A 17276-nucleotide genomic window follows, 5' to 3' on the forward strand; every position below is an offset into this window, starting at 1 on the left:
CAGAATGCCTTTATGTTATTTGTATATGGTGCTAAGGATCAAACCCAGTGCCTCGCACATGCCAGGCAAGCGCTCTGCCATTGAGTCACAGCTCCAGTCCCTGACCTCAAACTTCTGATCCTCCTGTCTCAACCTCTTGAATAACTGGGGTTACAGGAATGTGCCACCATGCCCAGCTAGAACAAATGACTATTCATAACTGCTAATGTACTATTATGACAAGATGGTTCCCAAATGCCCAAACTTTGAAAACTCTATCCACTGGAATAAGAACAAGAAGTCACAAAGTTAATTAAAAAATATATCATAGGAGAGCTGAGGATGTATGTTGGTGGTAAAATCCTTGCCTATTATGTGCAAGGCTCTGGGTTTGGTCCCTGGCATTGAAAATAATAATGATGATAGGATAATAATATAAATTAAAACCAGAGTAGGGGCTGGAGTTGTGGCTCAGTGGTAGAGCGCTTGCCTAGCATGTGTGTGGCACTGGGTTCAATTCTCAGCACCACATACAAAGAAATGAACAAAATAAAGGTACATCAACATCTAAAAAATTTAAAAAAAAAAAAAAAAGAAACAGAGTATAGTTCTGTGGTTGTGACTGTATCATATAGTACTTGCCTAGCATGTGTAAAGCCTTGGGTTTAACCCTTATCCCTACAAAAAATGAAAAAATCATGGAAGTCCATGAAATTTATAGCTATTCATTGTGGTCTCTATAAAATAAGTATGTTCAGATAATAATAATCTTCTGTATCATTAAAGTTTAAGAACTCAGTACAGATTAACTTTAGATTTTGACAATTAAATAATTGTTACAGATATGAAAATGACAATGAGAGTTGTTATGTTTATTTTTGGTACCAGGGGTGCTTAACTTAGAGGTGCTTAACTACTGAGCCACATCCCCAGCCCTTCTTTATATTTTATTTACAGACAGGGTCTCACTGTTGAGTTGCCTAGGGCCTCCCTAAGTTGCTGAGGCTGGCTTTGAACTCATGATCTCCGGCTTTACCCTCTCAAACTGCTGGGATTACAGGTATGTACCACCAAGCCTGGCTCACAAATATTTTGATGTTTATCAAACTTTGAGCTCCGCTTGTAGAGATGATCACTTGAAGTCTTTGTCAATGTTGGAGGAGTCTACTGGACCCAAGCTTCTAGCAAGGGATCCTTGTCCCTCTGAGCAATACATGTGGAAGGTGTCCATTGAAAAAACCCTAGAAATCATAATCTGTTTCTTTTTTTTTTTTAAAGAGAGAGTGAGAGAGGGGAGAGAGAGAGAGAGAGAGAGAGAGAGAGAGAGAGAGAGAGAGAGAGAGAGAGAGAATTTTTTTAATATTTATTTTTTAGTTTTCGGCGGACACAATATCTTTGTATGTGGTGCTAAGCATGCCAAGCGAGCGTGCTACCGCTTGAGCCACATCCCCAGCCCCATAATCTGTTTCTGATCTGATGCAAGACACATATTCTGTGAAGTATGGAATCCCACCACTGGCCACATTTTTTTCCCCTAAGTTTGATGTGTTTGGCTCCTGTTAGCAGCGTTCTGTGATTGTGAGACAATCCTAGGATGAGATGAGTGTTCTCTAAAGATGTCCCCTGAATGTCCAAAGAAGAGACTTAACTTGCCCATATCAAAGACTTTCTGAAACAATGGGCAAATAAAATATTTAAATTTTTCATTTAAAAAATTTCATTTCAGGAGCTGGGGCTATAGCTCAGTGGTAGAGTGCCTGCCTGGCACATGTGAGGCACTAGGTTCGATCCTCAGTACCACATAAAAATAAATAAAGGTATTGTATCCATCTACAACTAAAATAATATATATTTTTTTTAAATTTCATTTCAGAGCCAGGCATGGTGGTGCACACCTGTAATCCTAGTGGCTTCAGATGCTGAGACATGAGGATCACAAGTTTAAAACCAGTCTCAGTAATGGCTTAAGGGCTAAGCAACTCTAAATAAAATATAAAACTCTGTCTCTAAATAAAATATAAAGTAGGGCTGGGGATGTGGCTGAAATGGTTGAGTACCCCTGAGTTCAGTCCCTGGTACCCCCCCCCAAATTTTTCATTTCAAATTTTCACTTATAGGTGTGTGCCAGGCATTGTGACACACCTATAAATTCCAGCAACTTTGGAGACTGCAACAAAAGGATCCCAAATTCAAAGTCAGCCTCAGCAACTCAAGGAGGCCCTAAGCAACTCAATTGAACTCAGGAGCACTTGACCACTGAACCACATCCCTAGCCCTATTTTGTATTTTATTTAGAGACAGGGTCTCACTGAGTTGCTTAGCACCTCACTAAAACCACTGAGGCTGGCTTTGAACTTGGGATCCTCCTGCCTCAACCTCGTGAGCCACTGGGATTCAAGACTTGCATCAGCATACCCAGCCCCAACCCTTTTCATAGTGATATTAATCCATTCAGGAGGACAGGGCCTTCATGATCTAAATGCCTCCCATTAGGATACATTGGGGATTAAGATTGCAACATATGAATTTTGAAGGGACCAAAAAATTCAAAACATAGTATTGACTCATCTTGACTTGGCCAGGACTTACCTAATTTTAAAACTGAAAGTCCAACATATCAGTAATCTCCTCAGTTTGAGGCAAACCTTAACACCTGGCATGCTGCCTATGCAGCAGCATCTGCTCACTGTGCCCCAATGCTGGGAGCCAATGTCTCTACATGGAGAAGATGATGAGACGGTAAAAGAAGATGGGAAGGGAAGGTTATTGTTAACTATTAATTTGTCAGATGTACTGAAAGATGACCTAAGACCTGAAAGGTACTAAAGTGCTTGGCTTTGTTTTATTTTTGAGTTGAGGTCTCTCTTTGTTGCCAGGCTGGCCTAGAAATCCTGGGCTCAAGGGTTGGGGAAATGTAGCTTAGAGGTACAGCAGTTGCCTAGCATGCATGAAGCCCTGGGTTCAATCCTCAGTACCACCAGATACAACAAAAAGCATGTAGAACTACTGGGCTCAGATCAAGGAAAATTTCACAAATGAGATAGTACCAGATTTAGGAATATAGGAATAAATGTGCTGGGCACGGTGGTGCACATATGTAATCCCAGTGACTCCAGAGAGTCAGGCAGGAGGATTGCGAATTTGAGGCCCGCCTCAAGATTTAGTAAGACCTGTCTTAAAATGAAAAAAGAGCTCAGGATGTAGCTCAGTGGAAGGGCATCCCTGGGTTCAATTACTAGTAACACACACACACACACACACACACACACACACACACACACACGAATAAATGAAATTCTAGCAAACATTTTTAAATGTTTTATATTTTATATGTATATGTTTTTATGTTGATAATAAACTGTAGTAACTAATCATTTTGTCCTCCTCTTTCTTCATGATAGTTTAAAATGTTCTCTTTTACATCTTCCCAGATTTCTTTTCCTTCTGTTAGGGCATAAATTCTTCCCTTCTGAAATGTGGACCTCTCACACTGCCAACACACAATATAGGAAACCAGAAGAATTACCCTGGAAAAACAAAATGCAAGTATGCAATGCATAATTTTACTTTTCTGTATTCTAAAACATAAAAGTTCCCTGAGAATCACATAAAAAAAAATAAATTTGGATTCATTTCATTTCTTTGAGAATTTTTTTTGGTGGTGCTGGGGATTGAACCCAGGGCCTTGTGTATGCAAGTCAATCACTCTACCAACTGAGCCATATCCCTAGCCCTTTTTGAGAATTCTGAAAAAGAAAAGAAAAAGAAATAGAATTGTTATCAACAGAGAATTTGAAATTTTATTTAATATTTTGGGGGAGGGAACTATGCTGATTACATTGCCATCTTGTGGCCTCTTGGGGTAGTGTTCGTATCTGCCAGTAATAAAGATGAGACAAAATCACCTCTTCCCGTTATAAGAATAGGATCTAAGCTGAGTGCAGTGGCGCATACCTGTAATACCAGCAGCTGGGGAGGCTGAGGCAGGAGGATTGTGAGTTCAAAGCCAGCCTCAGCAAAAGAGAGGCACTAAGCAACTCAGTGAGACCCTGTCTCTAAATAAAATACAAAATAAGGTTGGGGATGTGGCTCAGTGGTCGCATGCCCCTGAGTTCAACCCCCAGTACCAAAAAACCAAACAAGCAAAAAATGAATATGACATGAGGCTTATTGTTGAAATATCTATTTTCTGTATAAGCTATTCTTCAATATCTAAGTCACATGTTAGTATTTCCCAAAACAGGTCTTTCAAGAGGTAGTGAGTCCTACAGTTATCAAAATTATTTTCTTATTATTTATATTAACTTTCTCTGCAACCTTCTTTGCCTCCTTGACCAGTCACCCTGCTGTCAGTTCTCATAGCACTGGGCATCCCTGTTGTGGCCCTCTTCTCCCCCCTTGTAATTACCTATGGAACTGTCTAACTTCTTTCTTGGGGTCTAAACTCTTGGCATGGGTCTTGGGGAAGGTAGGGGAAGGACCTAATGGGTCAGCCAGTCCCAATATAATGAACCCCAGGAATTGCCCACCTGTCCCACCCTAAATGAAGCCTATATAACCCAGATCCTTGTTTCAGCCCATCACCATTTTCTGCCCAGAAAATGAGCCACACCAGGGTTATACCAATTGACTCTGCCCCTAAATACTGAATAAAGAAAAGCCTGCTGATCTGAGGTTTTCTGTTTCATGTGTGTGTCATTTGTCTTTCCAAATCCCCAGCCCTTATTTATATTTTATTTAGAGACAGGGTCTTACTGTGTTGCTTTAGGCCTCACTAAATTGCTGAGGCTGGCTTTGAACTCTTCCTGCCTCAGCCTCCTGAGCCACCAGGATCGGGATTACAGGTGTGTGCCACTACACTTAGCAAATATCTGTCTCTGTTACTCATACAGTATCTAGCTGAATGGATGACAAAGAGTAGTTCTTTTTACTGAATGAAGAATTTGCCTAAGAAGTAGAACAGCCATATGCTGGTTGTCATGATGGAGCCAGTGCTGAGTCTCTGGGGTCATTTGTTTTCACATGGTGACCTTCTACCACCTTCCTTTATAAACCCTCTTACAGTGGCATGCCCGGCTTGGTGGTGTAAGCCTGTAATTCCAGAAACTTGGGAGGATGGGGCAGAGGATTGAAAGTTCCAGGCCAGCCTGGAAAACTTAGCAAGACCCTGTCACAAAATAAAATAAAAAGGGCTGGAGATGTACAACACTGGTAGAGCACCCCTGAGTTCAATCTCCAGTATGGAGACCCTCTACAGTAAGCTGGGGCAGACAGGTGCCTCCATTTTGCATTGCCAGGGGTCTCAGGGGAAAGAGTAAATTCTTTCCAACTGGCTGAGAGTATGTTTATCATTTTCATTCTGTCAGCCAGGCATCTAGAAAACAAAAATCACAAACGTGCATTTGTCTCTCTTTTTGCTTTTATTTCCAAGTACTATACTTTTACGTTAGAGATTTTTTAAACATAAAAACCACTCTGCAGGGCTGGGGCTGGGGCTCAGTGGTAGAGCGCCTGCCCAGCATGTGTGAGGCACTGGGTTCAATCCTCAGCACTACATAATAAATAAATAAAGAAAAATAAAATATCTTTAAAAAAACCCACTCTGCATACAGATAGGAGAAAAATTCAAGGTGTGCTTTTAGAATTTGATTTTGGGACTTATGTTCTCAGTGGCTAGAGAAATATTGGCATATTAATATATCATTTGTATACCACAATGTAAGCAGCATCTGCCATAGACATGCTGGGACTCACTAAGTTGGTAGCCATAAGGAACAGCAGCCATTGTACTGCTTACTTATGTCTGCTTGCAATTGATAAAGAGCCATAAGGGGCACTAGCCATAGGCATGCTTAGCAATGACTGGTTACAACTGATAGGGAGCACAGCTCCATGGACATGCACAAAGAACATGCAGGCTGCAATTACATCACCTCGATGGACATAACCAATGGACATTGACTTTCACTGGGTGTAACCAATCATCAATATACAACACCAATGTGGAACTGTATTTAAATTACTGCTCCTGCCACATTGAAGAGTTTTGCTCTAAGGCCATCAGTGAGACTGGCTGCCTTGCTGTCCATCCCTGGACCAACTCCACCATTCCCTGATGTCCATTCATTGGCTGGAGAGAACCATCAGACAAGGACAACATCTGCTCTTTAGGCTAAGAGAAGTCGAGTGGCATTGGAGGTATTTTAGGGCTCATGGTTGCCCTAGCATTGTGTGATTTGCTTATAGTGTTAATTAGTGTGCATTGAATGCTAGTTGGAGTGCTCCCACACATCCACCACTTTTTGCATTAACTGTTTATATTTGATAATTGGTGTGGTTGAATATATGCCTCAGAGTAATTATTAAGAGTACTGCTACACACATCCTCTACTTCTGTCTCTATTTCTCCATGCTGTTAAAAAAAAAAAATCACAATTGTCTAAGGCAGATACACTGTTCTTATCAAGCTATGGGATATGCTGGATTTCAAAGTATTAGCCATACAAATTTCTTTATTTAAAGGTTTTTATTTTATTTTATTGTAGCTGTAGATGGACAGAATGCCTTTATTTATTTATTTTTATGTGGTGCTAAGGATTGAACCCAGTGCCTTACATGTGCTAGGCAAGGCCTCTACCACTGAGCTACAGCCGCCCCTGCCCCACTTACAATTTCAATATTAGCACACATGAGAATGTACCAGCAAATAAAGTGACTTCTTTAATAAATAATCTTGAAAAAATAACTTAGAGTGCTTGCCTAACATGTGAGATGCTCTGAGCTCAATCTCCAATACTGCAAAACAACAACAAAACAAAAAAAATCAAAACAGAAAAATAAAAGTTTTAGAACACATACACAAAACCAGAGGATAATTTTAAGTATTGTTTACAAACTAGTGTCAACCTGTAACTTGTTAGTTACTGGTCTGGGTCAAGTTAAAGTACTGGTATTGAGAGTATGAATTTAAAAATTCTTATAGAAATTTTACATTGCCCTCACATCCAAGTCAATGATCAATGGTCATGTCTAATATAGAAAAGTTTAGGTGTCGGGTAACTTGGGTAGTGAGTTCAACATGCAGTATGAGCTGTGAACTAGTCCTAAACAATAGGACCACTTATCAGTCTGCAACAAATCGGATAACGAAATACAAAGCAAAATAGAATCTTCATCATAGTTAGGAACACTGTCTTAAGATTTGGGAAAGAAATTCTCAGCCACACTTAACAAAGCTGAAGTTCCTCATACCCAGTAAACAACAAAATCTATGAAGGATTTCTATGGGAAAAAGTAATTGTCATTTTAGCAAAAAACAGAAACTGATACAATCCCTTCATAGACTTCTTTGGGAATCATATTAACTTGGTCTGGAGACTGGGTTCAATCCTGGCTGGCAGAGAGGAAGGAAAGAGCATGCCCTGCGTTTCTGCACTTACACTGCTGCCATAAGTGCACACAGCAAAAAGAATCCTAATAGTGTAGCGGATAGGCTGAAGAGTAGGAATCAGATGCTCCATCTGCACAAGATCACAGCAAACTCCAAATTCTTACTGTAAAGAGATTGAGGTCTTCTGAGGGTGTAGCTCAGTGTTAGAGCACTTGCCTAGCTTGCATCAGGCCCTAGGTTCAAACCCCAGTATGTACTTGTACGTGCGTGTGTGTGTGTGCACGCTAGCATACAAACACACAAACACACACACACACACACACAAGAGAGTTCTTCCATTCCAGCTGCGCATCACACACAGAACCCATATTATGGGAAAGAAACACAGGGCTTGAGTCACTAGAGGGAAAACAAGAAACCCGGATGCTACAATGTCTCAGACTCAACATTACTGACTACCAAGAGCCTCTTTTGCGAATAAATGCATAATCCTGCTCTTGGCTAACTAGGAACAAAGATTTACTTATTTGGGTATCTACATCTGTGCTGAGAGTAGACATGGGTCATTTGTGAGATTGCCACACTGGCAGCTTAGAGCTTGCTGCCTCCCAAGAGCTCTGACTCAAAGTCATCTGACTCAAAGGCAGGAAGTTCATTGGTTGGCCAGCAGTCTACAATTTTGGCCACAAGTTTTCATCAGATGAATTCCGGAGCTGAGGCTAACTTGCATGGGCATTGGAAGATGAGTACTAGGGGCCAGAAGTAGCGTGTGTGTGTGTGTGTGTGTGTGTATGTGTGTGTGTGTATTTGGAATAGAAACTGGGGGTGTTTCACCACTTTCATCCTCAGCCATTTTTATTTTATTGCTTAGGGCCTCCATGAGTTGTTGAGGCTAGCTTAGAACTTGAGATCCTCCTGCCTCAACCTCCTCAGTCCCTCAAACTACAAACATGCATCATCATCACACCTAGCTAGACATAGATATTTGTAAATATAGGAAGAGAGAATAGAGCAGCCATGCTTAAAAAAAAAAATCAGAGATAAGAAACCAGATTGAGCAAGGAGTGGTGATTTATGTGGCTCCAGAGGCAGAGGCAGGAGGAGTGTAAGTTCAAAGCCAGCCTCGCAATTTATGGAGGCCATAAGCAACTTAGCAAGACCCTGTCTCCAAAAATAAGTGTGAAGAGAAATCATATGGAAATGGTAGGAGACCCTCAATGTTACACAAAATTACATATAAGAGGTTGTGAGGGGAAGGGGGGGAAAACAAGGGAGAGAATTGAACAACAGCAGATGAGGTAGAGAGGGAAGATGGGAGGGGAGGGGAGGGGGGATAGTAGGGGATAGGAAAGGTAGCAGAATACAACAGTCACTAATATGCCATTAGGTAAAAATGTGTGTAACCGATGTGATTCTGCAATTTGTATTTGGGGTAAAAATGGGAGTTCATAACCCACTTGAGTCAAATGTATGAAAGATGATATATCATGAGCTTTGTAATGTTTTGAACAACCAATAAAAAAAAAAAGTGTGTGTGTGTGGGGGGGGAGCTGGGGATGTGGCTCAGTGTTTAAGTGCCCTTGGGTTCAATCCCTGGTACCAATAAAAGAAAAAAGAAACCAGATTTAGCTCCTACAAGGGAATAGCTAGCTGTCTGAAGACTTATTTAGTACACATTTGGGCCCAGTATTAAGGTTTTCTAGAGGTCAAATGACAGGGTCAACAAGCTGGAGATCCTGTAATGTCGGCAGCTACAGTCCAAACTGAAGATCTCAGAACCAGGGGAAGGTGCTGGTTCTGTAACTTCATGGTCTGGGAAACATGGGGTTTTGATGTCCAAGGAAAGGGGATGAAAAGTGTATCCCCAGGCTGGGATTGTGGCTCAGTGGTAGAGTGCTCTCCTGGCATATGTGAAGCCCTGGGTTCGATCCTCAACACCACATAAAAATAAATAAAAATGTATCGTGTCCATCTACAACTAAAAATATACATATATATTTTTAAAAAGTGTATCCCAGCTCCAGAGATAGATACAATTGTTTTTATTTATTTATTTTTTGGAGTAGGGGGATTGAACTCCGTGGCACTCAACCACTCAGTCATGTCCCCAACCCTATTTTGTATTTTATTTAGAGACAGGGCCTCAATGAGTTACTTAGCATCTCACTTTTTGCTGAGGTTAGCTCTGAACTCACTTTCTAAACTGCTGGGATTACAGGCAGACACATCTGCGTTTTCTGTTTTCTCTCCTGGACCCTAATTGTTGGTGCCCACCCAATATTGGTTCATTCAGATTCATGCTGGTAACCTCTGGAAACCCCTTTACAACTCTCCCCGAAAATAATGTTTTACCAGGTTTCTGGGTAGTCCTTAATCCAGTCAAATAGACACTTAAAATTATCGATCAAAGGGCAACTACTGAACTGGGTGGGAGGTGGCCCACACTTGTAATCCCAAATACTCAGAAGGCTGAGGTAGGTAGGAGAATCACAAGTTCAAGGCAATTTAGAAAGAATGTCTCAAGATAAATAAAGAAAAGGGCTGGGGATATGGCTCAGTGGCTAAGTGCCTTTGGGGTTCAATCCCCAGTACCCCCAAAAAAATCTGATTATTAGAACAATTGTATGAAACAATCTGTATATAACTATACCGTAAGGACTATACTATTGGGAACTATTTGTATTTAACAGTATAAAGGAGGTGAATAGGAACAAAGCTGTATTGCAGTAAGAAAATGACACTAGATTGTATCATAGGAACCATAGAGAACAAAAATGGTAAATAAGACTTACAACTAATACTAAAAACATGTTCTCCCCCCCCCACTCTTTTCAACTTCCTGGATTTATATCATGTAAATGCAGTATAATAATAGTACCAAAGCAGAAGAGGGAGTGGAGCATTTTAAGACCAATGTTTCTATATCACGCTGGATTTAGTATAAATCTAAAGTAATTAGTAAGATGCATATGACAAGCCCTAGAGTAACAACTAAAAAAAAAAAAAAAAAAAACAAAGTGGGAGCAGGGTGTTATGGTGCATGCCTGTAATCCCAGCAGCTTGGGAGGCCGAGACAAGAGGATCCTGAGTTCAAAGCCAGCCTCAGCCAAAGCAAGGCACTAAGCAACTCAGTGAGACCCTGTCTCTAAATAAAATACAAAATAGGGCTGAGGATGTGGCTCAGTGGTTGAGTGCACCTGAGTTCAATCCCTGGTATCCCCCCAACCAACCAACCAACCACACAAACAAAACAAAACAAAACAAAACAAAAACAAAAAACAAAAAAATCATAATGAGATACCACTTCTTACCCAATGGGATGGCTGAAATCAGGAGCAAAGAGTGTTGGCAAGGATGTGGAGAAGTGAGAACACTCATACATTGTTGGAGGGATTGTAAAATGGTACAGTCAGTTTGGAAACTAGTCAGGCAGTTCTTCAAAATTTGACCCAGGGATTCTACTCCCATTTATATATCCAAGAGAAACAAAAATATGTTTCCATGAAACAACTCAAAATGCTCATCAACTGATGAATGGATAAAGAAAACAGAACATTCATATAATGGAATGTCATTTGGCACTAAAAAGGATTGATATATGCTACAATGTGTATGAACCTTGAAAATGTTAGGATAGGAAAATGAAGCCATTACAAAGAACATCTGTTATATGATTGCATTTGTATTTAATGTCCAGAATAGGCAAATATAGAGATAATATATAGATTAGTAGTAGTTGTATAAAGCTAAGGAAGATGGAGTGGCAGCCAAAGGGTATGATCTTTCTTCTGGGGGTGATAAAAACATCTTAAAATTGATTGTGATAATTGCATAACTCTGTGAATGTACTAAAAACCACTGCATTGTACACTTTCAAGTGGGTGAACTGTAAATGAATTATATTTCTATAAAAGTGTGAAAAAAGTTCATGTATGAATAAAGGAATCTAATTACAGAAACAAAATAAGGAGGGTATATGAAAGTATTGGGTTTTTAATAGAACTATACTGAAAGTTACAAAATCTAAAGTAAACTAGTTTGTAATAAACTCTTAAAAGATATTTGCATTTATTGAAATTAAATTTTATGTTTTTGCAAAGATGTAACTTTCCTTACAGGAGGAATATATTTAATCTAAAAGCACATAGTTATAGATATGACTCACATGTCAACATAAAGGGCATAAGTGAAAAAAGATAATTAATAGTTATAAAATATTAAAATGAAATTGCAATAGCCTTACAAAGCTATGAGAGGGTAGTTTATGAAATATTTCAAACTATAAGTTTGCAACATATGAACTATTATTCCACTAAATATATATATATAGTGGCCACAAGTGTATCTCTTATAAAACTGTACTTATGAGTATATATGCGAAGATGTATGGGACTTATAAACAGAAAAGATTCAAAGATACCTTTTACTAAATTCAACAAATTTGGTTTCAGAATGAATTTTTTTTTTATTATGGCAAACACAGTATCATGTTTAGAAACTTTGATAGACAGAAAATAGTTGAGTCATATATATTCCTTTGCTATTTTTACATCTAATTTTACTTAAAGTATTAACATTACACATAAAAAAACCAAAAATTTTAATAAGAAATTGTTCAATTTTACTTGCAACTTTGAGAGCCAAAATTCTAATACATATTGGAATCTAAAAGCTATTAGGAAATAGCAATAGTAGAGACTACATATTTTAAATATTGGACAAATGAAGAGAGCATATATTGAGATATAAATCGAAAGTATTTTCTAAAAGATTCTTAAATATACAGAATTAGTAATGTATGTTCTTTCAATATTCAAGCATTAAAAATGAATTTACCAAAAAAATCAACTTATATACAATTTAAAAAAACCCTACCAAATGAAAAAAAAAAAGAGAGGCACTACTTTTATCACAAAAGGCATCCAAATGTTTTAACAGTTTAAAAATAAAAAGGGTCCAAAACAATTGACTCCTTAGAAACAAAGCTTCTATTTATTAAGATGGCTATTCAAGAAATTATAATCTATTTTATGCACATTTTTCAGTCAAAAATTTTATCACACTTTGCCTTCCATTTCTATTGCTTTTTGAATCAATATGGAAGAGTGTTACAATATTGAGCCTACTGGTAATTTGAATTAATATTCTGAAAGAAAAATGCTGTATATACATAGAAAATAATGAAGAAAAAAGTTAGTGCTAAAGAACAATACATACTCAGGTTGTAAAACTCTACCAGGTTAATAAAAAAAATCAAGATGTAGATGGTGAAGTTAGAAAAAACACAAACCAGCTGAGTCAATATTACAATTACTTTATCAAGTAGTTTTATTTGTTGGTTGGTTTGGCATTTGGGTAGATAAATAAATTAATTAAGGAGGCTAGAAATCCTTAACAAAGATTTATTACTGAATTGAAGCTAGTAGTAACAATAAAAGAGGAAAGATTTTTTTTAACAAAAATGTTTTTAGGTTTTTTTTATTTGTTTTTGTAGTGCTGAGGATAGAAACCAAGGCTTCATGCATGCTAGACAAGTGTTCTACCACTGAGCTACAGCCCCAGCTCCAATCTTTTATTATTAATAAGGAAAAAGTTACCATCATTTTCTGAGAAAAAAGAAAACATGCAATATTTTGGAGAAAATAAAAAAAAGTAAACTTAGAAATACAGAAGTTAAGGCACTTATTTCAATGGGTTTGCAAAATCCAGGGCAAGGTATATATTGTATTTCTCTGAGAAATCCCTTCCATCCAAAACCCATTAACTTTGATCCTTTAATAGATTTAAAAAAAAAAAATACTTTCTTTTAGTTGTAGATGGACAAATACCTTTATTTTGTTTATTTATTTTTATGTGGTGCAGAGGATCGAACCCAGGGCCCTGCATGTGCTAGACAAGCTCTCTACCGCGGATCCACAACCTCAGCCCCTTTAATAGATCTTTATTGTCAAACCTAACAGCCATAAGCTACCAAAGTATAATTACTTGCAGAATTGTTAATTTTTATTACTCTACAAATAAGGAAATAATTAAATCCTTCCAATTCAAAGTTTTCTACTACTATTGTTTTAAATACAAATATTTGAAGCAAATACAGTACAGTTGAAGCAAATAAGTTTCTCTCTCATATTACTTTTCTCTTTCAATTTATGCTGAATGAAAAATTCATTATTTAAAAATTTTGATTAAAAATTTTTTCAAGTCTATTTTATTTAAGAATTTAGTTGACAGAAGCAAAAAGCAACTAACATAGAAAACAAAATAAAACACAACAACCCAAACTAATTCAGAATGTAATCATAATATATATCAATAAAAATTCAATTAAATATTTCACACTACATAGAAAGTAGGGTGTCTGTGTTCCCTTCAAAATTTGCAAGCTGGCTTTTAAAGTACAATGTTTTACATGCTCTAATCACAAGAACTACCATGTACTATTCACTGTGTACTTATGTAACTGTGGTAATATTTTCATAAAGTTTGATGTTAAATATGAGTGACTCACTACTAAATGTACAAACTCAATCTGAAATATGTTTCCTGTGGTTATCATAACATAGTTAAAACAATTATATACAATAATGAAATGAGAACCAATGAAACTAAAACATCAGATACGACACTACTGTCAAATAATTCTTAAGCTCCAATGAAGCAAAGCATTCTAGTATTACTCTAAGAATGCATGTACTTAAAAAAAAAAAAATATATATATATATATATAAAACATGTATGTATATATGTGTGTGTATAAAAACAGAAAATAAAGACAATGGAAAGATAGTCCCTTCTAATGTAGTAATTTAGAATTCTGAAAATGTAATTTATACAGTCCTCTAACAAGTGAAAAGTTGAAAACCTGTTCATTGAACAGGTATACAAGGTAAAAGTGAAAATGTACTCATCTTATCAAAATGATACATCTATACTAAATCTTCTTAAAAAGGTCAAATTAATTATTTTAGAATTTATTTTATTTTTTGGTACTGGGGATTGAACTCAGGGGCACTTGACCACTGAGCCACATCCCGAACGCTATTTTGTATTTTATTTAGAAACAGGGTCTCACTGAGTTGCTTAGCACCTCACTTTTGCTGAGACTGGCTTTGAACTCCTGATCCTCCTGTCTCACCTTCCTGAGCTGCTGGGATTATAGGTGTGCGCCACTGTGTCAGGCTTAGAATTTATTTTAATAAATGATTACAAATATTAAAATACTCAAAGGAACAAAGCATTTATGCTGTAAAACTGTGTTGTAAATTTTATTATAACTGTCATTTTTTTCTTAATGATGAAAATCATACCACAGTTTCTTAAATAACATTGCTTGGGTTCTATAATAAACATATCTGTATGCAGAGGTATGCTTAACAGCATCTGCATATATATATGTGTGTGTATACACACACACACACTTCATAAAGTTGGTGCTCACTGTAGTATACATATTCTAATTCTGACAAAGTTTTTACTTAATACTTCCATAGAAACCATGTGAATAGATCGCATACCCTAAATTCGTATTTTTAAAAAAATTCTAAACATTCTTTTCAAGGTCTATTTAAAAAAAAAATATATATATATATGTAACAAAAGTTACTGTTTTATCATGATTTAAGTGTTATCAAATTAAAGGACATAAGTGAAAAAATATAATTGTTTTAATAGTTATAAAATAACAAAATGCAATAACATGCGCCTGTATTACAAAGAAAGTGTTCACTTGTATAAACAGCAGAAGATGAAAGCAGTATCATGGCAAATTCAGGATATATTTATGTATATCCTTGAAAATCACTTTCTTTTATATAATTTCCACTTTAATTTAAATGTTACATATTTTCAACTAGCATTTAAATTAGTTTTTATTGTCAAATTTTAGTTGCTATAAGCCACTCAACAAATACCTTCAGAAAGTTGAAGAATAATCTTTCCTTGTATTATATAACTATATCACATTAAGTATTAATTAAATATTACGTTTGAGACATAGGACAAATTCAAATTCAAGATCAATATTATGATAGAAAGATTCATGGGGAAACTTGCAATAGGTAAATCTTTAAAGACTGTGTAATACTAAGGAAAAAACCTGCCTGGAATATTGCGGAGTGAGAGATTTGACATTTTTCTGTTTCCCACAAAATCCTGGACTCAGTTAACAGCAGGAGGGAAAAAGGAGCAGCAGCATTTCAAATGTTCATACTCTGATTTGCAACAGACACCATATAGGTAAAAGAAAATCTCATTTTACTTCAGGTGGCATAAGTCTTTGAAATGAAGGCTCTATTTTTTTCAAGATTGGAAGGATATCACAGTGTTGATTTTATAAACAAAATAGGATCTGTTCCAGTATACTCTAGTAAAATAATTCACATATGGAGAATAGTTAATTTTGACCTCATGACAAAATCGCCCATATTTTGAGTAGGTTAACTTGTCACCTTCTTCACAAACCACCTATCAAAAGATAAAAAAAAAAGTAAAACATTAGAAAGCTTGTTAAACTTGAAGGAGAAATGTAATCCATGTATAAATGAGCATAGTTACATGAAAAAAAAATTCTAAACATGGACTGTCAGATATGTTCCATGTTAGCAAACACAAGCCTCTTCATAAGTGACTCACCATGCCCACTAAATGCTTTAACTTTCATCAGATTATGAAAGTATAAATTATCTCCAATTTTTAAAAGATTTAATCCTAAAACTTGGCAAGTGTTTTTTTTTAATTCATTATCATTGTTCTGAAGAATCATACCATAGAGACTACTAAGGCTGAAAAATGAACATATCATACTCCTAATGTATATTCAAACTCTTCTTGTGCAGAGTCATAATTATTCAGTAAGCAAGTAAGTCTACAGAAACTTATCTACAAAAGTGCAAACCTTTATATTCTTATCTAATGTTGTTCACTAAAACAGCTTAACTCACTTGACTTTTTTTAAAATTTACTCTTATGTGGTGCTGAGGATCAAACCTGGTGCCTCAACATGTGAGGCAAGTGCTGTACCACTGAGCTACAGCTGCAACCCCTTGACTTTTATTTTTAATAATAAAATACTAAATAATATTCTAATGCCTTTGGAAAGATGACAGAGAGACAACTTTAAAAATAAAAGAATGGATTAGGTTAAGTCTATGCAGGACATTACATGAAAGACATGGCTAAATCTTTAAAACAGAGCATCCAAGAGCAGAATAGAAAGGCTACACACAGCAACAATTATTGAATAATAATACTTACTTACATTTCCCTGCCACAATAAATCAAGTATCAATAAAGAAAACTCAAGGGGCTGGGGATGTGGCTCAAGCGGTAGCGTACTCGCCTGGCATGTGTGCGGGCCGGGTTCGATCCTCAGCACCACATACCAACAAAGATGTTGTGTCCGCCGAAAACTAAAAAATAAATATTAAAATTCTCTCTCTCTTAAAAAAAAAAAAAGAAAAAAGAAAACTCAAAATGGTGCAGGGGCTGGGGATGTAGCTCAGTTAGTAGAGTATTTGCCTCGATGCATCAGGTCCTGGGTTCAATCCCCAGCAACACACACACACACACACACACACACACAATATGTATGGAACATATAAATGGTGGAAGTTTATAATGCAAGCTTAAGGGTCATAAAAAAAAAAGACGGAAATCTCTAAAACTAATTGTTATTCTCCAACCTGGTCTTGGATGGTATAACAAAGAGCTATGATTATTTAGGAAGGGACAGAAAAAAATCTTGGCTGCAACATAAACAGAATATGTACTACATCACAGGACCACCTGCTAAGCTTTTCCTGAAGCCCCCTCTCTCCACTTTTCTCAGGAGCAAAGGCATTCATTCTAGCCAACACTAATTATCAGATATACAAACTCCCCTGTCAGTCTTCTTGCTTAACGGATATAG

The 17276-nt window shown here is 36.8% G+C and overlaps 1 protein-coding gene across 1 annotated transcript in view; it reads right to left on the minus strand.

The window, feature by feature from the left end:
• Nucleotides 1-14123: 14123 nt before the first annotated feature.
• Dpy19l4 (dpy-19 like 4) overlaps nucleotides 14124-17276 on the minus strand; it is a 65719-nt gene continuing 62566 nt past the window's right edge. Inside the window, exon 19 of the mRNA XM_026383355.2 lies at nucleotides 14124-15832. Within this exon, the coding sequence (XP_026239140.2) occupies nucleotides 15668-15832 (165 nt within the window). The 3' untranslated portion in view covers nucleotides 14124-15667. The remainder of the gene's footprint in view (nucleotides 15833-17276) is intronic.

This window comes from Urocitellus parryii, chromosome 7, assembly GCF_045843805.1.
Source record: "Urocitellus parryii isolate mUroPar1 chromosome 7, mUroPar1.hap1, whole genome shotgun sequence".
In the NCBI taxonomy this organism is placed as follows: Eukaryota; Metazoa; Chordata; class Mammalia; order Rodentia; family Sciuridae; genus Urocitellus; species Urocitellus parryii.